Source organism: Apteryx mantelli, chromosome 1, assembly GCF_036417845.1.
Source record: "Apteryx mantelli isolate bAptMan1 chromosome 1, bAptMan1.hap1, whole genome shotgun sequence".
NCBI lineage: Eukaryota > Metazoa > Chordata > Aves > Apterygiformes > Apterygidae > Apteryx > Apteryx mantelli.
Window position 1 is genome coordinate 107,380,289 of NC_089978.1, and position 26,612 is coordinate 107,406,900.

Consider the following 26,612-nt stretch of genomic DNA (forward strand, 5'->3'; position numbering starts at 1 on the left):
ATGAGCAGTTGGCTATGTACAATTACTGTTATCTGGTCTGTTACAACAGAATCAATTTACAGCAGTTTTTTTGTACATTATCAGAGGTAAAGCTCTTAAGAAAAAATGTATTCTCAAATAGCATGGGCTCTGCTGAGGCCAGCTAATTTAGATAAGGGACTGGAAAAGAGGGAGAATGCCTTTGGTGATGAGTACTTTGAGGTGCTACCACTTTCCCTTCCTCCCCCTCTCCTCTTCCAACAAAAAGTTTGCCAGGTGGCTCTGAGGTTGCTAATTGACCAAAAATTGTGTTGCTGTCAACTACATGTTAACTGGGAAGATGTACTCATGGTGTCTCCATTGTATTGTTTTGGCCTATGCGCCACACTAGGTGATGGGGACTAACTCATGCCAAAGCCTTCCTCCTGGAAGTTAGTTATTGATGTAAGGATACATTCTTGGGACACTGCCTAGAACTACAGCTTTTTTGGTGTTGTTTTGTTGTTGTTGTTTTTAGCAGTTACCCATTATTCTCTGAATATTTCTGTTTAAGAGTTGATGAATGCGGCTGGAGATGAAAAGGGTTAAAATAGCACCTCTGGGGAAAACCTCTGCTGAAGAACTCACTGATGCTGCCTCTCATTTGGCAAAACTCATTTTTTGAAGTATTTCTGCTTGAAGCGAAGTACTTGTTTTGCTGAACTGGGGTGGGGCTTCAGTTAACTTGCTCTTTTCTCTGACATAAGAGGTTCAGATTTGTGAATGGGAAGACCATGCTGCAAGAAGTACTTGAGCACGTTGCCTGCTCCAGCAGACTTCTCTGAGGGGGGCTCACCTTGAACCTCTTCTGCCTGCAAGACAGCCATGATCTGAACCCTTGGTTAAACAATGGAGTCCAAACAATATGGTTAAGGAGAGGTTTTTACTAGGACTGTCTGTACAAAATTCTTATCTGAATAAATAAATTCTGCTTAGGTGAATTTTTCTCGTTAGCAGTTTGAATTCAAAAGCAAATGAGCAAAAACCTGCTGTCCCGTTTTGTCAGTCCTGGCCTGAGTGTGTTATGAGTTTCTTTACAAGGCATCTCCTCTGCTGTACTTGAACAGGAGCGCTCAGAGAGATGATCAGCTTCCGGGGCAGTTCAAACATAGGCATTGTTGTGGGAAGAGGAAGCAACACCAGAACAGATGTTGTAGCGTACCATTTTGGGCATTTTCTCCATCTTTTTTTACCGGACAACACAGCTAGTTGTTAGCTGGAATACTGTCTTGAACGCCCAATATTGGAAGAAGTGTGTAGAGTAATACGAATTTTCATCTGCTTGTTTAAAAATTCTCGTTCCTGACTCTGAATACTAACATGTCCTATAAAGGTGTCTCCTTCCTGGTGTCATGCATAACGCTATCCAAATGGAATTTGGGTTCTTCTGAGTACTGCATTGTGGCCAACTTACCTTTCTCTGCATGTATAAACTCAAAAAACATGTTTCAGCTCATCTTAGTGACTTTTATTCTGTCAAATGTGTGTATAAAAATATATAGTGTACTGACTTTGAGTTCTTTAATATCATTCTTGTCTTGTCTTGCATGCTTGGGACAGATGCTTTTTCCTCTTCATTTTTTTTTCAATAACGTAGTTCTGCTAGACGCTTCCGACCAGGGGCAAAAATCTGCAAAGGATTTAATTCTAAAAAATAAGTTTTTATAGACCTTCTCAGATGCATTAAAGAATGTTCCATACCAGTGGTTAGTCTTGATTTATTCAATCCAATTTCTGTTATCTGTGCTGTAGGTCTACAGTATGATATATTTACTGTTCTTGTTCAGTTTACTGTCTTTCCTTACTGTTGCTCATCTTGCTCTGAAGTCCATTTACTCTTTTGATTTTTTTATCTGTTGATGTGATTGATAAAAGGTATTTGACATAAAATTTCACATTCTGAAACTGTGGATTAAATTAAGTGACTAGGAAGTGTTTCTGAAGACAAAGTCTATGTAAATAATAAATATTATTTTGTCATGTTGCCCTCAGTATTTGCGTGTAACATAGTGTTTTATTATTAATCCTTAAGGGCAGGGTAAGGTTCTTGAGAGACCATGATCTTCCATGGTAATCCTGACTTGGTTTCTGTCCACAATGACTCATGAATGTACAATGAACAGAAAATAAATAAAATGGATCAGAATTAATCACTTAGGAAAATATGACTATCTTCTACCAACTGTTGAAAACTGCAACTATGTTCACTGCGTTTAAATCTTGCAAGTGAGAGCTGAAGAGGAACATTTTTGTCATAAGGTAGATTTTCTTATATAGAAATTGTTGGCTTTTACCCAGTGCTGAAAGTATGCTACACTAATGTCTGAATACTTGTGTGTTCTGATGTAAGGATCAGTAATGATGCAGAGCTTTTGCCTTTTAGTTAATCAGAGCAACTCAGCCTATCAGTAATAGCAGACGGTCATTACTCTCAGATCCCATCGATCAAGTGGCGCATGTAAAAAGAGTTCGATCTTAGTGAACAGAATCTTGTACCCTGTCAGCATGGTAATGGTCTTAGAAGCCAGAAGTTGTATTTACATCTTTTAAAACTATTTTGAAATTTCTGGAGCTGGTCCACCATGTACAAACATAAAAGTTCCTGTGCCTCATAGGACAGGTGATTCATCTAATCTAATGCACTCTCTTTCTCATTAGCCAGCCGAAGGTGATGCAAGAAGCCTTGGTGTTGCCTATATATAAGCAAGGTTGCCTATATATAGGTAGGTTGCCTATTTCATGAACAGGAGACTTGAGCATGTGATGTTGACAAAATGGCTCCTTTGTTTTTTTCTATCAATAAAGTTGACTCAGCCATCACTTACCCTTGTTCAGGATAAATAACAGAGAAACAAGCTATCCAGTTCATCCTGAGTGATGATACAGAGTATACTAAGGTGATGATGAACTAAAGAAGGCACCACTCTCTTAATGATACTGTAGTTTGCAATGACTTCAAAAAGCCAAACAGTAGATCACTGTGCTTGCCTTAGGATGCATGTATTTTTTCATGTATTTGTTCCAAAGAGTGCAAGATAATCACTTCTTATGGCTGCACTTAACTTGACTAGATGTTTTGAAGGACAGTGTGATTGAAATGAAGTCAGAGATTGTTGCAGCAGTGTGGGGGGAGGTGGAGAGGAGTAAGGGACAGCTAGAATCACAGGGTCACTCAGGTTTGAAGGGACCACTGGAGGCCTCAAGTCCAACCTCCTGCTCAAAGCAGGGTTGATACTGAATTCAGACCAGGTTGCTCAGGGCTTGGTCCAGTCTGGTCTTGAAAAGCTTCAAGGACAGAGATTCTACAACCTCTGGGAAGCTTTTTCCAATGCTTAATTATCTTTGTGGTTTTTGGTTTTTTTCTTAATTCTTTCTCTTTCTTCCAAGCTGTCTTATCCTAGTAGCCTTGTAGGTGAATTACCAGATCATAGTGCTGTGCTATACTTACTGCAAGATGAGTAAGGGCTTTGCTCTGTGTAGATCAAAAACACATTTTGGCAGATAGTTGTTAATCTGTTTTTCCATGAACTTTGCTAAGCCTGAATGTGGTTGCTTTTTTTTTTTTTCCTTTTTCTCTAATCACTGATAATAAAGTCCATTGCCCACAGGCAGTAACAATTTGAATGCAAGTTTGGTCTCAGCAAATAGAATATTCTGGACACAGCAATATTATGGAAAGTGATTGCTTAGGCTGTTAATAATTAGAAAGGTGCTTCTTGCTAAATTGATCTTCAGCTGCTGCTTATGGAATTATTTATTCACTCATCAGAACCTTTGCACAAGATGGCATTGCAGAAACAATTACAGCCTGACTTGATTTTATGTTCTTTGCCAGAAGAGAGGGGGTGAACAAGAGCAGAACTAAACTACTGCTAAAGTAAAAAGAGAATCTTAATTTTGTACTGAAACATGTAGTAGGAAGGTATTCTAGAAGTAGATTAATGAAAGAAAACAGAAACAAAACTGAATTAATTCTTACTGCTGTAAATACTTCTGTATTTGAAATCTGATTTATTTCTCACAGGAGCACTGGCATTTGAAATAGTTTTTTGGTGACCAAAACTTAAAAATTGAATGTAAGACTTTAATTTTTTCCTCCTATCTATGTGCTTATGGTCATTACTCCCTGTAGACATCTGTGAGTAGAGGGGCCTTCTCTAGCTTTACACCTACTATGAGATGCTTTAGCCCAATCACTAAGAATAGTCCATGAGAAGCATCTCGGCATATAATAATGCAAAGCACAGTGAGATTGCTGGTCCCAGCTGTACTGAATTGTTTTCAAGCATCCTGATCTTTCAGGAGTGTCTGGTTGTGCAATCTTACTGTTTGACTGGTGTCTTTAGCAAGCCACTAGTGCTAATACATAATGTATTAGTAAATGAATTAATCCAATTGCTTGTTAGGGTACGTTGTTTCCAATTTAGAACCCCCTTTTCTAGGAAATCTTAAGTAATGATGTGCATTAAGGGTCACTTCAGTGGGAGTGGAGGCATGAAATTTTAGGCTGCTCGGAGATTTGCACTTACAAATCTTGCTGCAAAACATGTCTGCTGCCTGCTGTGAGTGAAGGAGCACAAATGGTAATGAACCAAGGTTCGGCTTGTCGTGCATCTCAGCAGCAGCACAATGTGTTGTTTATAGCTAGTGTTAAAATTCATGCATTCAGTACCATTTTATAAAGTATTGTCTGTTCCGAAATTCAGCCATATTATTGCTTGCAAAAATCTGAAGGCAGCAGGGGGAAAAAGAAGACTTACAAATATATAATTTCTTCAGGTTTAGAATATATCCATTTTTGAGAAATATCACTAAGTTTTATTTGGTATTTAGATTTAAATAAACCCAAGAGCATTAAAATGGGTCCTGCAGCATCAATCATTTTTATTTATCCAATCATGGTATGCAATTTTGTAATTATTTCTCAAAAGGTTCTTAGAGATGTTCTTTTCTTAAGTTGCTAGCTTTTGTTCCCTTAAATAAAGCTTGTTTTTTCAAAAATAACATGGAATCTTATGGAATCTTATGGAATACAAAGAAGAGTGACTGTTGCCTTGAGTAAGCCTGGGAAAGTTTAACATGAGTTTACTGCAATGCATAAATTGTTTAACACACAGATTGAAAACAGTCTAAACTGAACAAGGGGAGTTCCTCTTTATTTGTTGTCTAGCTAGTCCTGACTGGCTATTAAGAAAGGTCGACAGATGGGAAACTCCATTAGGGTGCAAGAAAGAGCCCAGAAGAGGTCTGGCACACACACTTGAAGCTAAAACACTAGTATAAGCTAACGAGTATTTTGCTAGGTGAAGGGATGCGTGTTGGTCCTGCATCGTAACAATGTAAGCAGATTGCCCCTCCTCAACTTTTCCTCATCTTTCTTCTTTCAGTGTTACTGTTGCCAAAGGTTACTTTGCCCCAGCACCTGCCTCTCCAGCTTTTCTCTCGAGTTTAAGGGCATGGGAGAGGCATGCAGCTCCCCGGCTCGTTGCAGAGGCAGGCATTCGAGAACCAGCCAGTGGAAAGTGCTACTGGGTGGCATCCAGAACTGCACTGCTGGCTTCAGTCACCTGACGTGGGAGCAGGGGCACTTGTCTAGTGTGACTTGTGAGCCACCTTAGCTGGCTTCCCAAGGAGCAACTTCTTCTGCAGGGTTTTTGGGTGGGCGTTTTTTGGTGCTTGATTCATGCCATGCTCCATTAGTGAATGTCCCGCCTGGTGGTGATGTGAGCGGAAGCGTAAAGAGCTCATCAGTAATCCAAGAGAGGCAGAATTGTGAGAGGAGTTAAGAACATGAGCGCAAGGAATAAAAGGAATCTCAGACAAGTTAGAAGATTACAAGGTAGGAAGCAATTAATATTTTGAGGCAAAAAAAAAAAAATCACAGACTTGTTCTTTATACAGAAAAGAGCCTGAATAGGATGAAAAGAAGGGTTTTCAGTAAAATAATATCCCACCTGAGGAATTTCTTAGTATCCCTGAATTTTCCTATTACCAATATCCCAACACTGGACAGATGATTCTGGTGAGAAGACTGTTTCTGCTGCATACCAGCTACCTTTGTCTGTCCTGAAGCACATCCTTTCATGAGGTGAGAGATGGCCCTTCACCAAGAAGAGGTATAACCTCCCTATGAGTGAGACCAGGGCAGCATTTCCATTTCTTCCTCTTGAGCTTTCCTGGGTAAGCAAGTCCAGATACTGTTGGGTTTTGACCCTTAGAAAATGGGTTCTGGGAAAGAGTGCCCCTTTTATATGAGGAGGGGTGGGGAGGAAGCTTGTTTCAGCAAGTTCCTCAAATAGTGTTTGGTTTCCATAGTGGTATACCTTATATCTTACCAGGTTGAATCAGCTTTTTTTTTTTTTTTTTTTTTTTTTTTTAGTTACAAGGTTAATAACTTTGAGATCCTGAGACATCCTCGATGATGGCTTTTATTAGCTAGGCACTGAGAAAGGAAGTGGATGCGGAGTACAAAAGGCCTTAATATTTGATGAATTTAAACACTGGGTGATGGAGAATTGCTCTGTAGGTAGCACTCTCACAAAAAAGGGGAGAGGAATCCTACCTTGGCAAAAGAAGCTTTTCCAAAAATTTGGAGTCTTTCTCTGCTATGCTGTTCTGCTAGTAGGAGCTCTTCAGCAGACAAGGTAGGATTCAGGAATCCTTTCATTTCCTTTCCCTTTTCTTTCTTGCTCCCCGCCCCTCCACCCCCTGCACATTGTATTTCACTCTATAAGAGAAGTACTTGACAGGGATGTGTGTGCTCTAGTGTAGAAGAAAAAGACTTCTAACTGTTTGAAGGAGAAGAAATATTTACAAAGAAAATGGTTCAGATTTCTATGATTTTGTCTTCTGTGGGAACTCTCAGGGACAATCGCATGTCCCTTGCACTTCCTTTCTGGGCTGAGGTGGTCAATGATTTGAGGAATAACGTTTCTGTTTCTTTTGCTGAAGCTTGCTGTAAAATGCTACATATAGGCATGATGCTTTTCAAACAGAATGACAGCAAGCATATAACTGCATGTTCCAGATGGTACTGTGCAAACAAACTGAGTGTGTACATACTTTTTTGTGGAATGAAAGTGCTATCATCTTTGAAAGTACCCCTGTCCTATTTCCCTCCTGATTTTTCTAGTAATTTGGTTGTGGCCCAGGGTACTTCAAATAGTACTCACCCTCCCAGGATTCTGCTTGGGGGGGGGAATCGTTACAAAATCTTATTAAATCTTCACAAAATGGTGTCCTTCAGCCTTTCAGGTTTCAAAACTGTTCCTTAGATATTTCTGTATCTCTTTTCAAGATTTTTCCTTTCTGTGAATTCTATTGACTCTTTCCTGTAGAGAAAGAGGTTTCCAATAAATTCTTTGGTTATTCTGTCCTCCTGGTTGAGGAATCCAGTAGTTCCCTCCATTATGCTGTAGGCAGAATCAAACAGACTTTTCCAACTTGTCTTGGTTCCCAGCGGTTCTCAGCTTTTTATCTCAGCTTTTTATTGGCCTCTGTTTTTATCTCACTGCAGAAGATCTGTTTTAGCTAGACATACTACCTTCAGCCTAGGACGGGACCTTTTTTACGCTGTTTTTAGTAAGCTTTCAATCCACATTGTGCTTCACCAATCCTTGAGAGCAATTGACTGTGTCCTATCACAGATAATGTCAGACAGGACTACTGTGGTACTGGAATGATTGCATCCTCAGAAGGCAACAAGGAAAAGAAAAAGTCTGTTGGGACTGCAGATGGGAGGGAAACAATAAGTGAATTAAGTATGTTGCGGGAGGAAGTGAAAAGACTTTTCTTTGCACAGCATCACATGGGAGCTCTGTGGCTGAGGCAGGGTGGAGTCCACCTATGCAGTGACATGTCTAGATTTTCTTTGTTATTCCTGCAGTTTCCTAGCTCACTGTTTTCAGGAAAATAAGCAGGGTTATATAGTGGAGGGCAAAGGCTATGTCTGCAACAAATAGTACCTGGCAGAAGCTTTGAAGATGTATAATCAGTGCAGTGAGGAATTGGAAAGAAGAGCAACTCAGTCCTGACAGTTCTCAATTTCTGGAGCTTGACTTTGCAACCAGCTTTTGGGTCTGTTGCTTAATTAATCACATTTGAGAGACTGCACTTTGATTTGTGGTGCTGGGCTTCTGTCACAATACAAGAAAACTTGCTAGTCTGAATGTTTGGTCCCTGGAGAAAGCAAACAGAAGGAAACATTCAGATAACCGCATGATCTTGGCTGCTGGTCTTATTGATAGAAGTCCTGAGGAGGTGTGTTCTATTTTTGTGGGCGTTTTAGAGAGGTAGGGGAGGAGGAAGATTCACAACACCTGCCATAAACCATGATACCAGTATCAGGAACAGGCATTGGCACAGTTCTGTTATGTGGCATTGATGAGCAAGAGAGGGACATGAGAGGCGTCTTTATTCCCAGAAGGATTTTCCTTGAAGATGGGAAAGAGAAGCAGAAGAAAGAATAGAGAAGTAAATGGACTTAATGCTTCAATAAACCATTGAAGTGCTACAGACTTTTAAGGAATGTTTTTACAGCTTGTCTATAAAGATGACAGAGAATGTAATGATGCATATTTGAATCATTTTGCATGTAAACAAATGCATCTGGTATTGGTGTGTGAAATCTGAATGATATTTGCACTCTGTCTGAAAAGAAAGTAAATTTTATTAGAAAATGCAGTCAGGCAAAAAAGTAGCAAAGTGGGCAGAAATTCTATTGATGTCTGCGATCGAAGAGTTGGAGGAAGGTTTGAGAATAACCCTTGTTTTACACGGTTCTGTAAGAGAATTTTATGAAAGTGAGGACATAAACAGTTTGTGTGCTCAATGGACCCTAACAATAAAACAAATTAAGATGCACCCATTTTAGCTGAGATGATCTTTTGGCTATTTTCCATTTCTTGCCTTCTCTGATTTATTTCATCTTAATGAATATTTACAGTCTTACTGATTTAGCTCATTATTTCATTTGAACAAATATTCTATAATGGTCTGTGCTTGAAGAATTTTAGTCCTTAGACTCCAAAATTTTATAAGAGGTATTTGGACTTTCAAAAAAAAAATCACAGTAGAACATCTGATATACACATAACATACCAAGAGGTCCTAGTTTTTATATTTATATAGATGTTTGTGGTCAGTGAATTCATTACAGTGGGTTTTATTTTGCTTTTGTTCTTAGGTCTGCAGTATGGTCATATATTGTATGCCATTACAGTGTAATGTTTCACAAACATTATAGTGTTTGTGAAAATTACATTCATTGTCATGACTTTTCAAAATTGCTGTAACAGCATCCGGACACTAAGGTATAGTACAGCCCGAACTGCCAGTTTTGAATCTAATCAAGCACTTTGCTCATCAGAAGTTATTTTTTGTTCCCTGATAATGTGAGAAATGTTGCAGATGGTAAAGATAGTTTACTTAAGAGATGTCACATTGGGTGAATTTGTTGCTGTATACGTTAAATAACAAAACAACAGCAAAACACTTCTTAGTAGGTATACTGTCTTTACTTTTTCAAATTTGATCTAAAGCAAGAATACAGAAATAGGCAAGGACTTCTTTGGAGCAGGATTTTTTTGTTTTGTTTTTGTTTTGTAGCAGCAAGTACTTTCTTTTACGCTGTGGCAATATGTTTTGGGGAGAATCATTGAGTGGCCTTATTTTTAGATGCTTAAAAAATAGTGGCTGACTTTTCTCAAAAACAATATAAAACTTGATATAGCTATGGCAAACAAATTGTTGGAACTCTATGAGGGGAAAAAAGCAGTCATACAGAAGGTGTTAATTGGGTCCCTGTTGGTTTTAGCAGAGTCTCCAAAAGACTGCATAGCTGTGGCTGTTCTAACCGCGTGCTCTGGAGGTGGCATAACAAGTTTTGTTGTCAATTCTGCTTCTGCCATTCAGATTTGGGTCTGCATTGCTGTCAATTTGCCATGTTATGGATATTTTATTGAAAAATATCCAATAAGTTACAGATAAAATGGTGGAGTAGGGACAGTTTTCTTACAGGCTGTTTTTTTGGGAGAAGTTTTCTAGGCAGGAGTTAAGTCTGTAACTCATCAGAAAAGTGTAAATGATCCAAGCAATTGGAGCAGAGGAAGTGTTTTATCAGCATCACATTGCCTTTCTGTTGGCTCATGCTGGATTTTATGAAAAGGCCGTCTAATTTCTCCCTTCGTATCGGTCAATGTGTTGGTTATTTCTCGGATGGGACTGAAGTGATGAGATCAGTCCAGCAGCCCGGCCCCAAGCCACCCGTGACATAAACACTTTATTTTATTAACGGTTTTAGTGCTGCCAAAGCAAACGGCAGTTCTCTGCCATGCGGTTTTGCGGGATGTTGAGCAGCAGAGAAGCCCCTGGTGGTTGCCTGGACTGCAAGTGAATGAGGCGTATTGCAGTGCACCACTGTCAGTCCGTACCTCTGTCCAGATAGTCTGAAAGAAGGTTAAAACCCTGTGTTTCAGATGGTGTCAAGAGAGATGGTTCCTATCCTTTAAAACTTACAAGGTTGTGGTGTGGTGAAGTATATAATTTGTAAGCTCTTTAACAACTTTTGCTTTTGTTAGTGACTACAAGGGAGCTTGTGTTTTAAACATTGTTTACTCTAAATTTTTAAAAGTACCTGGAGAAGGAAATATTGTAGGATGGTATTTGCTACCCTACTGGATGCTGGTATTAATATTGGTAGTCCTTCATCGGTAAAAGTGTAGGTAAAAATTATCATTCACATATTTTTACATGGAATTTTACACGCTTCCTAAACACTACTGCTTTTGGAACTCCATTTAAAATTAAATTTGAAATTGGAGAAATCTGTGAAGTCATTGTTTATTATAGTAAATAGTATATGCTATTGCTTGATACAATCTATGTGAAGCCATAGGAAAAAGACACATTCCCCTAAAAGTTTTCAAACACGTAAGACTAAAGTACTTAAATCATTTTAGCAAGGCCTTGTTCTCATCACTGGCGCTAAAAATTAAGCCTTATAAAATTCTTTACTGTGCCGAGTCCTAGTGTTTCAGCATTTGTGATGTATTCTCATTCAAAATTTAGCACAAGCATTGATTCAAAGAGATACTCTGAATATAATTTGAACTTTTTTTTGGGGGGGGGGGATGTCAGGATCCTTACTATTTGCTAGCCAGTGTTTGGCTTTGTAACAGATTCTGTTTTATTACCTTTATCATCTTATCTTTACACTCTTCTTTGTTACATTGGATGATTCCCCACATCCAATCTATTTTATGCAGTGGATGGAAAACCTGCTGATCAGAACCATGCATCTCACAGAGTATAGTATTTTTGTTATGAATTATTTTGCCTTGATATTATATCTGCCTCCCAAACTGGTAGGACAGTCATCCTCTTAGAAGTGTGCTCACTTGCTGAGCCTTTCTCTTCCTAGAGAAGATTTAAAAGACTCTGTGATCAAATGCCTTGACTATAATCTTAATTCTTTTATTAGTGGTTGAGTCTTAATGCTCTTAGTCCTTGCTGTACAGAGAAACGTATTTCTGAATCGAACTTCTGAGCATACAGCCCAAAGTCTCCTGTTGTTCCAAGAATATTTTTCAGAGACTAGGATATGCTTGACTGGAGTAAAATTATTTAGTAGTAAAATGTGGCATCATAATCTCTGGCTAAACTGTCCTTGAAAAATGTGAATTGCTACCCCATTGTGATACAACAGGATATGATGATATGAAGAAGTCCAGTATAAATGTAATGGAAATTTTGGAATCATAAGAGGTTACTAATATTAGGGAAAAAATAGATTTGTTAGAATAAAACTGTGACTTGCTTGCTGTGATCTGCATTCCAATGGCATTTATAACTTAAATGCAAACAGTGAATACAGCAGCTTAAATGTTGCTGTTAAAATACATATGTTTGAGTTAGTTAGGAACAAGCAACTTAATTTTAAAAGCAGAGAATTGTCAGTCTTCAGCTAAATGAATTGTAGGCACAGGATTTATTTTACATGGTATCTTTACACGATCTTGGCCCAGAATTCCCTGTCAAGGTTGTTTTCTGCAGAACTGTCAGCAGTCCACCAACCAGAGCAGTCTGTTTTTGTTCAGACCTTCACTGCAAAAACGAGTGAACAGCTATTGAAAAATAAGTAGTTTTACTTGGGTTATTTGAGGGAGCTTGGAGATTTATAAGCTCATCAAGACAAATTGTGTGCAGTCATATTTTATCATTAAAGTACCTGAGCAGACAACAAATGTACAGGTAGAATCACAATGCAAGAGACTTGAAGAGGGTACAAAAGTTTAGGAAAAAGTGATAAATGTAAGTCTGGTGGTGGTAATACCAACCCATACCATACTATAGTATGGATTCAGATCCAGCATAAATTTTGCAAGCATTTCTGTTGGTGGCGGTCCCAGTTTAGCCGTCTCTTGCCCCCTGTCGGCTGCCTGTGCCCGATCCCTGTGCAGCTGCGCAAGCACTTGTGCCAGCCCTGCACGCCCGGGGAGGCGGTGCAGGGGCATGAATAAAGCATAAGGAATAAGGAGGGAAGGGGCAGAGGCGAGGAAGACTTGAGGCCGCTGCCAGGGGAAACGCTCATCCGACTTCAGAATGAAATAGGTTTGTGCCTTGTAAGCATGAAGAAGAGAGGGATGAGCTGATATCTAGCTATATCTGATGCAAAAGTAATTTTGAAGTTGAATTATATTTTGCAATCCCAGGACTTGACAGTGAAAATTAAGACCAGTGCTGGTTTGGGATACTCAAGCAGTTAGAAATATGTTAAGATTCACAGTCAACTTAGTCAAGGCTTGTATTGCTATTTTCCCTTCCTACTGTTGTCCCTTAGTAGGACTAAAACTACTATAACAGAAGGAGAAAACCGTTTCTCTTAGGGTTTTTTGAGTTTACTCTTGCACTTGATGTAAATCTGGGGTAATTCCAGTAGGACTTCAGGCAACAGCAAGGAAAAGAGAAATATTGCAGGTTTTTTTCTTACTTGTAGAACCCATACACATCTGCCCTTTGCCTCTTGAGCAGGCACAGTACTTCTCACTTTTCACTCTTGTGTATCACACCCGTATAGCCTGTGGGTTATGTGTTAACAAAGGCAAAACTAGCCTCCAAGTGCTGTGATTCAGCAGCATTAAAAGTTAAATGTGTATTAGTGATACAGGTAGAAGCTTATCCACAAACTGAGTGTGTTTAAAGGGCTTCTTTCTGATAAGTTTGTGTTTTCAGTGAGTAGTCCAGGCAGAATAAATGTTTGAGTTGTCAACTGAATAATAACAAGAGTAAAAAAAATGAAAAAAGTTTCTAGGGCATGATCTCAGGTTGTACACATGACTGTATGCATAGCTTTAAAAATCAAGTCTTGTTGGAGTAAAATTAACTTCATGGTGTCTGCCAATTTTACAGTTTTTTTTTTTTTGATTTTATAGAAATGTTTGCCATAAAGACTGCTCTGAATGTTTTTTTGGCTGCTCAGGCATGCAGAGTATAACAGCAGTTCTTTATGAACTGTTGTATCTTATGAGAGCAAAGTAGACATACTCTGTTAGTCTTCAGCAAAACACTTATCCGTGCTTGCTTAATGTTTAGGTACTAAATTGAAATATTAGTTGAGTGACTTTGGGTATGGGGGGGTGGTTCCCCGCAAAGATAAATACAGCTAAAAACAAGGTGCAAATTAATTCAAATTTCATTGGAAGATTTGGGTGTGATACCACTGGGAGTAGAGAGTTTGGTAACAGAAGCTGTAGATTTGTGAGTTACCAGAATGTGTTTCAACTCATTGCTGTTGCAAGTTTATTTTGAACACCTCTGTAAGGAGTTTCTGTTAATAATTTGCACGCATTAGTGTGTGTTATGCAAGGGTAATAAAATCCCTTTTTTCCTAGTAAATTAACTGACTGGCTCTTAAAGACTTGCAATCAGACACATTGAAATATAGCAAGGAAATTCATGCGAAAATACACATATCTATAGCAAAGGTATATACATAGATTTTTCTGAACTGTGGTCCATGTAATGCACTGGGTGTTGCTTACTTTTAAAGCAAGCTTCTTAGCTGTAAGTCTCAAGGGCCACTTCATTAGCTCCCTGAGATGACCCTCTGCTGAACAATAAACTTGTAGCTGTCTCATTTGATTCATTAGCTCATTATTATATCCATGCAATCATTAGGCCATTTTGGTTTGTTCATTTAGAACGTGGGCTGTAATTTTTTGGAGATTGCAGGCAAATCTGCTTCAGCGATCTGATAATTTATGCCAGCTGAGTTATGTGCTTTCACAAGCCAGTGTTTGTTCAGTATGTCAACTTCTTGCAAGTTTTCCATAAATTTTCCTTAAAAAAAAAAAGGAAAGAAAGAATGATTGAAGGTGTTTTAGGTTGTTGGATTGCAATGCCAGAGTTATTCATAAATGTGTAAGTTTTTGTCTTACTGCTAAAGAGAGCACAATTTCTTCAGCGAGTTGCTTCCTCAATAGCGGGGTATTTTTGCCCCTTCAATCTGCTACCCAGATCTGATACTGAGGTGATCCGTGAGTCATCATCTTCTGTCATTTCTGAGCTCCACTTGCCTTCTCAGTTAACCTGAATTCCTCTGGCTAATGAAATGGGATTGCAATAAAGAGTCTTCATCAACAAAAATAACTAACTACGCAGACTGTGGAGCTGTTAGCACTGTAATTGAGGAGAATCGCTCTAGAATGGTTTGAAACAATGTGTTAGTGTCAGATTTTCAGGACTGGACTGGAAAAACTATGAATATTTCAAAACGCTTCAAATCCCCCTCCCAGCCACCACACCGATACAAAAGCAGAGCATAATGGTTCCTCCCCACTCCCTGGGCTGCCCATTCCAGGAACAGCATCACCACAACTCCTGACTTAATGTTGCAGCACAAAGGTTGTCTTCGATGGGTCCTGCACATTTCAGATTAGGTACATAGAAGTTATCAAGCTAGACTAGACTAAAGTTCTCATAATCTTACTCTGAAAAAAGACAGGAACTACTTCCAATGTCTGAATGACACAGTAGTGAAAGCACCATGCAGAAACTGTCCTATTCTTTACAAATTGGTCCCTGTCACTCATTCATGAGAGTTGGCCTACACAGTTAAACGTTTAAAAGGACAAGGTACTGGAAGCAAAATTAACATTTTTGTATCACTTTCTTTCAGTGGGTGAGTTTGTGAGTGATGCCCTTCTGGTACCAGATAAGTGCAAGTTCCTTCACCAGGAAAGGATGGATGTGTGTGAAACTCACCTGCACTGGCATACGGTTGCTAAAGAGGTACTTTAATCTATCTTAAATTTTTCTGTCTTCCTTTTTTAGCATTGTATCACTATTCTGAGGATGAGCTCAAGTTCATCCATGACATGGGAGAAAATAAAAAGGATGCAGCAGTAGTTATGTATGTTTAAGTGAATGGAGTTTTGTTAATGCTTAATAAGGAAAGAAATAGGAATTGCTCTTCTGAGCCCATCAGGTTTCATTACTGGATATTTAATGCTGACCCTTGAACCTATTTTATATCAATCATTACATACCCACCCCCCCTTGTTTTCTACCTCCTCTAGCTTCCTACTTTAAGCCTGCTCTGGAAATGTTCATTGATAATGCCTGGGCTTTGTCTTTTTCATTATCATTATTATGTTTGCTAGTATGCCAAGTGCTCCATAGAGATAAATGTGCCTCAAAGGATGCAGTATGTGAAATTCAGCACAGAAGAAAGAGGACTGATAAGACATAAGACTAGACAAGGACAACTTGTAGTCAAACACAGAATTTTTACAATTCATCAGTACTTTATTGAAAACAGAAATAAATCTAATGTTATAATTGCTAATATATTTTGGGCATTTTCATCCTTGTAAAGAGAGACTGTAAGAGTAAAAACAGAAATGAGCTTCGAGAAGATTTCTGTTTGTCATTTTGTTTGGAACCTCTTAGCTTGTATGTTATCTCACCTTCTAGGTTTGAAATAGAAATTTGCTTACCAATATTTTTACATTTTCAATTCCTGCTTGAATTGTACAGTTGCCACTCAAAGGAAAAATAACTGTTTACAGCAGCAGTCTTGCATGCAGGCAAATTCTAGTCCTTGCAAACTTGAAATGGCATGAGCAACAGCCTAGAGCAACATTGCTGTATGTCATTGAACTATTTTCTTTTTTTTTCACCTGTCCTACATTACTGCATCTTTAAGGTATTAGTGCCACCTCTTAGTTACGCATGTCTGATGGTTTTCCTAACAAAGCTAGAAGGTATTGTTGGCACAGATGTTAGACCTCAGTATGTCAGATATTTTACATGTAAATGTCTCTTACAATAAAATCTTCAATAGCATTAATACATCAGTAGGACAAATAATCATTCTGCCTCAGAGTTTTCTGTTTTATGAGGCAGAGCCTGTGAGGATTTTAGACAAGAGGATACAGAGTTGTCAAGTGTATGAGAGGAGGCAAGTCCTTCTCTACAGGAAAAGACTAAAGGGTAGGAAGGAAGAGCTTGTTGCCTGCAGTGGTTATGTAGGGACCTACATAAAGTGCAAGGACCTATGTACAGGTAGGGAGTTATGTACAGTGCAAGTAGTGAGTGAACATTTGGACCACTCTAAATGACGTTTAGTTAGTCAAAAATGCAGGGATCATGCACGACACCAACTTCCTACTGCCGTACACAGCCCTTTACATTTTGTTGAGGACTGCGAGGTCTTGAGGTCCAGCTTCCTCCCTGACAATATTGTTACCATTCTCTGTTTCTTTTCTGTAGTCCTGTAGCGAGAAGAGTATGAATCTGCACGACTATGGTATGCTGCTGCCCTGTGGCATCGACAAGTTTCGCGGTGTGGAGTTTGTTTGCTGCCCGTTAGCAGAGGAAAGCGACAATCTTGATTCAGCTGATGCTGAAGATGATGATTCAGATGTCTGGTGGGGAGGAGCGGATGCAGACTATGCAGATGGAAGGTAAGAGTGGATTTTCTTCCTTAAACTTCTTAAAGTTGCTAAAAATCTGTCTGAAAAAATGCAGCGTGGAAGAATGACTCCTCCTTATAAGTGAACTTCCTGATTTAAACAGTTACAATGGTGGAAAACTCCAATGTACTGAATTTTTTTAATCTGCTTTATTAAAACTTATTAATATAGTTATTGCATTTTATATGCTTGATGTTTTTTCAGTGAGAATCAAAGTATATCTCCTTGTTGTATTTATAACAAAAATGCTAAAATACATAACTTTTTAACAACTAAATGACAAACACTGTTCCATAAGATGCTTTGTGCAGTCTGGGGGTATTGCAGCAGGTATTTAGCCAGCATGACTGTTGGAGGTTTTGAAATGACTTCATTTATGATAGGCATTAGCTGTGTACCCTTATTATTGTAAGAATATTTTCTTCTGCTAACAATTTCTGAATGTGACCTGAAATGTGGCGTTAAAGAAAGTCAGTGAATGTCTAGCTATTGATGATAAGTTTTATTAATATACCTTACTCGTTCTACAGTTAAGATGGAGTATGGAGGTTTCCTTTGCAAGACAGCAGTAGGTCAGAAAACAACTTATTTATACCATACATTACTCTTCAGTGTTCCTTATGTATGTGGGCTAATTTTAAACCAAACTTGGGTTACGACTGTGTTACAACAAAGTGGTCCAGCACCATCAAGGCCTTTTCATACCGATTTCTTGAATGCATTAGTGGGGGGTTGTGAGAGTACAGTTTTATGTCCTAGCAACTGTATTCAAACCACTGTTTTAAGATAGCTTTCTTCATAAAACTAAGATCTAGGTTCAAATTCTGTATGTGCTCTGTAGACTTTCATCACTTCATACTGTGCTAAAAAGGTTAGAGAATGCAGTGTTTCTGCTTCTTAGGTGATGGTACTGCATTTTTTTTCAAATAACATACAAAATCCAAAACTTGGGGCAGATTAGAAATGAACCATGGAAATGATTAGGGACCAAATGAAGTGAATAACGTGGAAAAGTTAATAGTTCTGAAATGTGTAATTTTAGGCTTTATTAACAACCAAGATGGGGACAAGTTCTTGGAACAGTGTAGAGATGAAGGGCAGAGACTGAATTGCTGTAATTTGATGCAACAAGATGACACTAAGAAAATGAAAAATTAGAAGGCATTTCACGATAGGCATCTAAATCTCTCCTGACAAAGAATTAGAAAGTGTTGTAGGGAAGGGTTCTATATGAATAATGGAATGAATTAAATAAACTAAACTAAAGGTCTTCTATTGTAATTCCCAGTTCTCTCTCATAAGTGGAAGATTGAATGGTCTTGGCTGTTTGATGTAAGAAACCTGCATCAGGAGATGTTGTATCTTCTACCTTGATGTATTTAAGCTTTTTTTCCTGACTTGTACTTCCAACAGTTGTCAAAGTATAGCAATTTATAACTCTTTCAGTGAAATTTGTAAACTAGGCTATGGACTGTTGCAGTGTCACTTCTTTATATTTGGTTTAGTCTTAGGAAAAAATCTTCTCTTAGAATAAGAAGTGAGACATGAGTGCAGACTTTGTACTAATAGAGACAAATTTGCTTTTTTTTCCTTTGCAGTTTTCCCTTTTCATATATCTGCTCAAAGACTCCTAAAATATTTTAAATAAAAGAGCTTCATAATAGTGCATACGAAGTAGTTAAGTTTTGTTTATAAGACAGATATCACATTTATTTCTGGGTTGTTCACGTTTGTCACTGAACATTTGATTTATAGTTCTCATCCATTTTGTTCCTCATAAAGCAGTTTAATATCCAAAAAGATCAGTTCAAGAATAACTTTAGAAATGTATCCTCTAGGAGTAGGAGCTGGAATTGCATTTGAATCAATTTCTGAAGTTCCAGGCAAATACAGATGGGAGTTTTTTTCCTTCCATAGAAGTGCTTACAAAAAGTGTGAAAGGATCCTTTTGTGGGGCACTTGTACTTCAAGGGCAGATGAAGAGCCAAGCACTCTGTAATTCTTTCACACTGACTCATTCCTATCTCTTGCTGCCTCTTCAGCTTCCCAGCAGCATTTAAACCTTGTGTACTGGAGCCAGAAATACTCTTGAAACTTAATAATATATTTAAAAAAAAAGTATCAATTACTCATGCAACAGTAGGTGGTAGTTCAAAGTGTGTGTGTATGTGTATATCTACATATATATATACACACATACACATATTTTCATGCATATATGCATGTACATTTGTGTGTATATAAATAGATATTTATATATGTCTTAGTCCTAAGCTGGTTGTGAGGGAGGAAAGAGTAGAACGGAAGTGAAAAGTACAGTGATACTTTCCTAACGCTTTTATGCTATTAAAGCAGTTCTGTTGGAAGTGTTTACTTAAGTCTACATTTTTTCACCATAAATGGGTAATCTTACACTTACAATGTTTGTTTCATCTTGAAGCCTTCCAAAGAGTTTAAAATCCCTTTGTATAGAGGTACATTAGTGTGACACACTATAAAAGGAAGAGAAGGTGCTGGTATCTCTTACATCAATTAATGCTCACCCCACTTTTCAGTAGCTTCAAACTGTCTGAAGCAAAATCCTGTGTCAGAAACTTTGGATTCTTGATAAAGCCCCTCTTTTGGCAGGGAGGGGATAAATCAGCTGGATAAAGTATTCATGAAAAAGTACTCACTCATGAATCATTATAGCTTTTAATTTAGTCAGATCAAGTGAACACAATTTGTCACTGTCTTCCCGTGACAGTTATTTACGGTGTAATGTATGTGTTTTAAAAAAAAAAACTTTTGGTGTGGATTTCAAAGACAGGGCATATAGTCATTCTAGGAAACGCTTGTTTGGCTTGTGGCTTGCTTTTCTGGTCACTGCTACAAGTACTACAAAATAATATTGTCCATACAAAGATAGCAAAATTAGAGGACACTAGCGAGTCCTTTCAGAGAAGTACTTTATGCTATTACTTTATCATGGGCTTATGTCTGGAATTCCTTAGCATTTCTATTGCAGCAGTGATTATGTTGATTCCCTCCTCTCCCCATTTCCACCCATAAGCCAGGCTGCCCCTAGCTAGTGCCTTCCTTGGGCAGAGGAGCCTCCAGAAGGCTGGCTACTTCACACCCTGTTTCTGTAAAACTAGAACTGAAAATGTTGAGCACAGAAACCCTTAGCAAAAAAATTCAGTCTGCCGGTGGTGTCATCACGACTTTGTTACGAGGCATGCCTGAGTGTCTGGGGCGGAGGGGAGCAGGTATGGCATTAGAAGAATGGTAGCCAAAGCCTCAGCTCTGTGCTGACAACCATGGTGGGGTGAGGGGAATCTGTAATTTTCACAGCTTCCTTCCTCTTGGCAAGAGCGAAAGAGGACAGCTCTGCTTCATTAAGGACCTGGTGACGTCAGCTCTGGAAATACAGTCGAATAAAATACTTTTGACTACTTTAAGAAGCTTACGTCAAAGTGAAGATGATGTATTTGAGATAGAGGTGCCAACCTGAAAAGCAAATGATTATATCCTCGTTTCTCAAAATTACTTTAGTGACAGAACAGAAGCCAATAAATGTAGATGATAGGTTTTAAAATAACTTTGTAGCTCAGACTATTCAGATCTGGATTTGAATATACTTGCTTTTATGATTCTGAATGCTTAGAGGAATCTCTGTTTCAGTCGTTTATTTTGTACATGCCCTTTTCCAGCCTGTCTTGTATTTTTACTCCCAACAGCTGCCTCTGGAGCATTGTGTTTTTCTTTGCAGCTTGGGGTTGGGTTTTTTTGTTTGTTTGTTTTTGGTTTATGCCCAGCAGAATGCAAAGCTAAGCGGCACGTTGCATCATCTCTCCAGCAGTGTCTGTTGGTGCCATTAGAGGGTGTGGAGAGGCGTTTTGTGCTGCCGTTTTGTCACAGACTGACGTTGTTCTTGCTGGGACTCTGACCGCCCCATGGGTCTGGCCGTAAAAGGAAGTGAGTTGCCCCACGGTGTTGCTTATTATTGGAAGTACTTGGGAAAAGGAGGGAGCTTGTATTTCCTTGAAGGATGTGACATATCCCCTTTTGTTAATGAGGGCAAGAAGCAGGATCTACCTATGCTGTTGAATTTTGAAATGTCATGTTATGCTTGTCCTGAAATAGCCTGTAATTCTGACTAAGAGATCAAGAGCATTTTCTACTGTGCCATTCTTTGCAGTTATCCACACTTTAATTAAAAATTGCTTTGAAGACTGCCCAAGGGACAGCCAGATGTACCTGCTGGCTTTCAGTACGGCTTCAGAGTTCCCTGTTTCTAGCTGCAGTTCAGTCAAATAACCTAAAAGCTCTGACTGCCCTTGAGACTCAATACAGCTTTGTGGTTCCCTGCCCGTGTCTGGATGCTTAAGTGAGAGGCTTTGGCATTCCTGATATCCAGGGCTGAACATCTTTAGGAGCAGTGGTCACGCTGGAAATTTCCAGCCTTTCTCTGTCTATGTGTCTCTTATGTGCCTCTTCTCTACAATAAGTAATCCACAGTGGTGTAGTCCACTTACTTTGTTCTGAAAATTAGGCACCTGTAAAATAAAAGTAAAATAAGAATTTGTGCTATAGACTGGTAAACATGTTGTACTGTGGTTTTGCAACCCTGTACCAGCCTGAGCTTAAGGCGTGTTCATCTCCCAGATGTTGCAGAAGAAACAGTTACAGTGCTATTCATCCTTTTGACTCTATAAAGATCTTTTTTGTGCTAGTGGTAGACACCTTGGAAAACTCTTCTTAATTGCCTCCTTCAACTGTAATCCAAAAATATCATGAAAGGCTTTTAAAATTTCTGATATTTTTTCCTAATGGTGAAAGCAGCATAATACTATGTGCCTGTTATGTTGAATTACTTCCAGGTGAGATCCTGTGCTTCTAGTTATCAATTTTGTGTTACCATTTGGGGGGTGGGGAATCACAGAGATCAGACAGAGCTGCTTTTTTGAGTAATCGCTTTATAAAGATTCTCACACTTGAGATGAGAAACCATACTTTTCCTTTTTTTCTTTCAGTGTCTAGCTCTTTTTATGTCTTTGTCTTAAGTGGTACAAAGATGCCAACACACATTTGTTTTACCTAATTTATTCATTTCATAGGTGTCTAGAAGTTAACCTCAACATCAACTCAGTTATAATCAAAATTCCCTAGTGTTGTCATTAAATCATGGTGTCACAAGGTGTATTTAAATTGGCCATGGTCATATAGTGCCCTGACTTAATGTAACACCACACTAAGTCCTCATGGTATGTTAGACTACTGCCTTGACATAAACTAGGCAGGCTAAATAGAGAGGCAGTTTGGATGTCTGCCTGTGGCAAATATTTATGAAAAATACTTAAGTCTAAATAGTGACACATAGAAAGTAAAGTTAGTAGGTAAAAGGTGGTGGATATACAAAGTGTTTATAATAATTTATAAGGTCAGATTTTATGGATTTTAATCATTTTTCCACGTGGAAAATTCCCTTCTCTTTTGTAAGTGCAACTCTGACAGCTGCTGCTTAATTGCTTTTGTTTGGTTCTCTGCATAACAGAGCAGTGGGAGATCTAATACAGGCAAGAGGCATGGAGCTAGCGATGTTTTAGCTCAAGGTTGTGAATATGGTTAAAAGGCACAGTGCTACAAACAGTGTGGCAGTTCATTGCTGTTCTCTACACTCAAGCTGTTTATCTACAAGTCTATCCAAAGCATGAAAACCTCTTTTCCTTTTCTCCCCTTTACATCTTTTTCTAGGCCTCTGACCCTTCTTTTCCCCCTGCTTATCCTCCCCCTCCCCCTCGAAAAAGTGTTGGGAAATAGTGTGAAACAACAGCCTTTAGGGAACTGTTTGACCCAGGCATACTTTTGCCCATTGCATATTTGTTGATCAGGGAGATTGGAGCATTTCAGTTACTTTTTCCTTGATCTTCCTCATCTACAAGGCTGACCAGTACTTCAGTCTCTGGCATTTGAACTAAAGCTGGCAGAAACAAACACCATTCAAACACGGAGAAAAAAATTACTTGACAAAACTATAAGAACTGATGTTGTTGACGTGGGTTGCTTCCTCCCATTTGAAAGGGAGGTTTCTGTGTTGCTTCCTCAAAGAACTTCAGTGGACTTCAATTCCATAACATGTTTCTTGTCGGCAGTCAGCAGCTGTATAGTGTTTATTTGAATATATCTACACAGAAAGACAGGATTCTGATACTTGCATTAAACCAGTGTTGTGACTGTGTTGAAACTAGAGTGGTAGAGTAATCATGAGATTGGAAAGTGCTGCATGCTGGACAAAGAGCCCTGAAGGTTGTCTGGATATCAAGAATTGTCGGTGGAAAAATATGGCAGCTTTCTGACCAGGCAGGCAGGACTTTTTGAGATTCGACTTCATAAATCCTTAACCTCTACCTGATACTTGTATTTAGTATGTTGGGAAATTTTCTTTCTTGTCCGTTCTTCCTTTCTTCTCCTTCTTTCTCCTGTTATATCCGGTTCTTGTTAACATGGTCTCGCAACATTTAGTCAGTAATCTGTGGCTCAATTAGAAGGCCTGCTCTGAGCCCAAAAGATTAGCCTTAAGAAGGCAGAAATAGGATATTTGCACTCCTTTTGAAGGTTTTGCTATTCTAAAGCTAAAAAGTGTTGTCAAGAAAAAGGAAGGTGCTGAGTCTAAATACTTCACTGGAAACAGTCACTAGAGGAGAGAAAAGAAATCACATTTTGTCTCTGAAGAATGTTCATCTGTGTTCAAGGCAACAAGGCGTAAGCCATCCTGTTACTGATGTTAAACAGCAATGAAACTTCTTTGAAGTAATTTTTTTTTATTAAATTGGAAGGTCAGTTTCTAAAATGTCAGTGAGAAATCCCCCGATGGAACCTCCTAAATGATTCTTTTAATAAAAAATAAATAATAATAAAAAAAACCTCACCACCAACCAACCCCTTTTCCCCCAAACACTTGAGCCAGTAAAGCTGAACCAGCCCTGAAGCTAGACGAAAGGGCTGTATTGGAGCTTTTGACTTGGAAGTAGGAAATAACAAGTTTTCCACTTTTTCCATACAGTGCAGATGGAGTTGTATACAGTTTATATCCCTGACAGTATAAGGAAAACTGAAATTCATTGCCAGTAGTGGTATGCCTGGTGCAGTAGTTCAGGATATGCTTTGTGGGGAGCTCAGGAGCAGGGGGATGCAGCCAGAGGCAGTCCTCATCAGCTGTCCTAATGTGAATTGTTCCCGATTGTGAGTCAGTGCCCTAAAGTGAATACTAGGGAATATAAAGCTGTTTTCTTGCTTATTTCTTGTTTGTTTTCTTTTTCTCTGAAGTTTACCATCAGTATAGATTAACACCAATTACTGAAATAGATGAATATTGCGCTATAAAATAGTCTATCACTAGAGCTGTGCTTTAGATAAACTGAGTTCATTTGTGGGGGGATGGCATGAAGGTGTTCCAAGTTTTGCAAAATAATATTTCATCTAATAGGTTGGAGGTTCATATCTTCTTGATGCTTGTATTAGAACTGTTAGAACAGTCTAAAACATGTCTTAAGTTGCCATTTGTTTTAACAAAGATTTTATTAATGATACAGCTTATCACAGAACTTGTGTGGGTTTTTTAAGTTTTTTAATGGTAAAACTTAATTTGCTTTTCTTCATAATTTTAACTAAGCCAGCATCAGTTTACAGGCATAATATTACTGTGTATCTTGACTATCTCTTGCTATTACCGTATTTCACATTTTTACATTAATTGGGCTTGTCTCTCATGCAGGCTATTTTTTAATGTTTAGACTTGGGTAGTGCACAATAGATTTTTAATAGATATTTTGTCCTTTTTCACATGGAGGTTGTTAAAATAGAATTCAGAAAGCACAGAAATACAGGAGTGTTAATGACTGTAGAAAGACTGATAGTCTTGTGTTGGATTTCTTAGAACAAGTAAAGTTAGAATGGAATTGATGAAACAGCATATTGCTTTAGGAGGTAATTACAGCAGTGCTGAGCTGGCAAATCCAATCACCCCTCGAGTATAAAGCATTAACTGAAGTGATGGACGAGGCTATGGGTAGAATGAATTAGTCTAATTGAGGAAGTGATGAGTAGGAAATAGCCAAGCTTTCATGACCCCTTACGGAAGCAGTTTGCTAGCTATGCAGATCACCTATATGACTTAAGTGAATGTTGAGCCCTTTCCAGGCAGTTAAAGGCATAAAACTTGCACATTTAATGGATGACTGATTTGCAGAGAAGAGTTACATTTTTATGACATCAAAAAAACAGAGCCATCAGTTGCAGAGTTTTCCCTAAGTAATATGCAGAAAATTTATGAGTAAAAATTTGAGGTCCTCACTTGTAGAGACTGAAATGGTGACTGAGATGGTGGAGTTCAGGATCCTGTGAGGAGGAAGCAGGGCACTAAGCAGGATTGCAACCCTGGACTTCAGGAGAGCAAACTTTGGCCTCTTCAGGGACCTACTTGGAGGAATCCCATGGGTTAGGGCCCTAGAAGGAAGGGGCGTTCAAGAGAGCTGGTTATTACTCAAACGTCACTTCCTCCAGGCTCAAGAGCAGTGCATCCCTATGAGTAGGAAGTCAAGCAAAGGAGGCAGGAGACCTGCATGGATGAGCAAGGAGCTCCTGGCAAAACTCAACCAGAAGAAGGAAGTCTACAGAAAGTGGAAAGGGGGACAGACCACTTGGGAGGAATATAGGAACGTTGTCAGAGTATGCAGCGATGCGATGAGGAAGGCTAAGGCCCGTTTGGAATTAAATCTGGCAGGAGATGTCAAGGACAAGAAGAAGGGCTTCTTCAGATACATCAGTAGCAGGAGGAAGACTAGGGAAAATGTGGGCCCTTTGCTGAATGGGGTGGGTGCCCTGGTGACGAAGGATGCAGAGAAGGCAGAGTTACTGAATGCCTTCTTTGCTTCAGTCTTTACTGCTCAGGCCAGCCCTCAGGAACCCCAGATCCTGGAGGCAAGAGAGAAAGTCTGGAGAGAGGGAAACTTTCCCTTGGTTAAGGAGGATTGGGTTAGAGATCATTTAAGCAAGCTTGACACCCACAAATCCATGGGCCCCGCTGGGCTGTACCCACGAGTGCTGAGGGAGCTGGCGCATGTTATTGCTAGGCCACTCTCCATCATCTTTGAAAGGTCATGGAGAACAGGAGAGGTGCCTGAAGACTGGAAGAAAGCCAGTGTCACCCCAGTCTTCAGAAAGGGCAAGAAGGAGGACCCAGGGAACTACAGGCCAGTCAGCCTCACCTGCATCCCTGGAAAGGTGATGGAGCAGCTCATCCTGGAGGCCATCTCCAAGCATGTGGAGGGCAAGAAGGTGATCAGGAGTAGTCAGCATGGCTTCACCAAGGGGAAACCATGCTTAACCAATCTGATAGCCTTCTCTGATGGAATGACTGTCTGGGTAGATGAGGGGAGAGCAGTGGATGTTGTCTACCTTGACTTCAGCAAGGCTTTTGACACTGTCTCCCGTAACATCCTCATAGACAAGCTCAGGAAGTGTGGGCTAGCTGAGTGGACAGTGAGGTGGATTGAGAACTGGCTGAATGGCAGAGCTCAGAGAGTTGTGCTCAGTGGCACAGAGTCTAGTTGGAGGCCTGTAGCTAGCGGTGTCCCCCAG

The 26,612-nt window shown here is 39.2% G+C and overlaps 1 protein-coding gene across 2 annotated transcripts in view; it reads left to right on the forward strand.

The window, feature by feature from the left end:
- APP (amyloid beta precursor protein) overlaps nt 1–26,612 on the forward strand; it is a 236,454-nt gene that overhangs the window by 96,379 nt on the left and 113,463 nt on the right. For both annotated transcript variants that reach the window (XM_067299530.1, XM_067299536.1), the window contains exons 4-5: nt 15,194–15,306; nt 16,789–16,982. In XM_067299530.1, the coding sequence (XP_067155631.1) occupies nt 15,194–15,306; nt 16,789–16,982 (307 nt within the window). The remainder of the gene's footprint in view (nt 1–15,193; nt 15,307–16,788; nt 16,983–26,612) is intronic.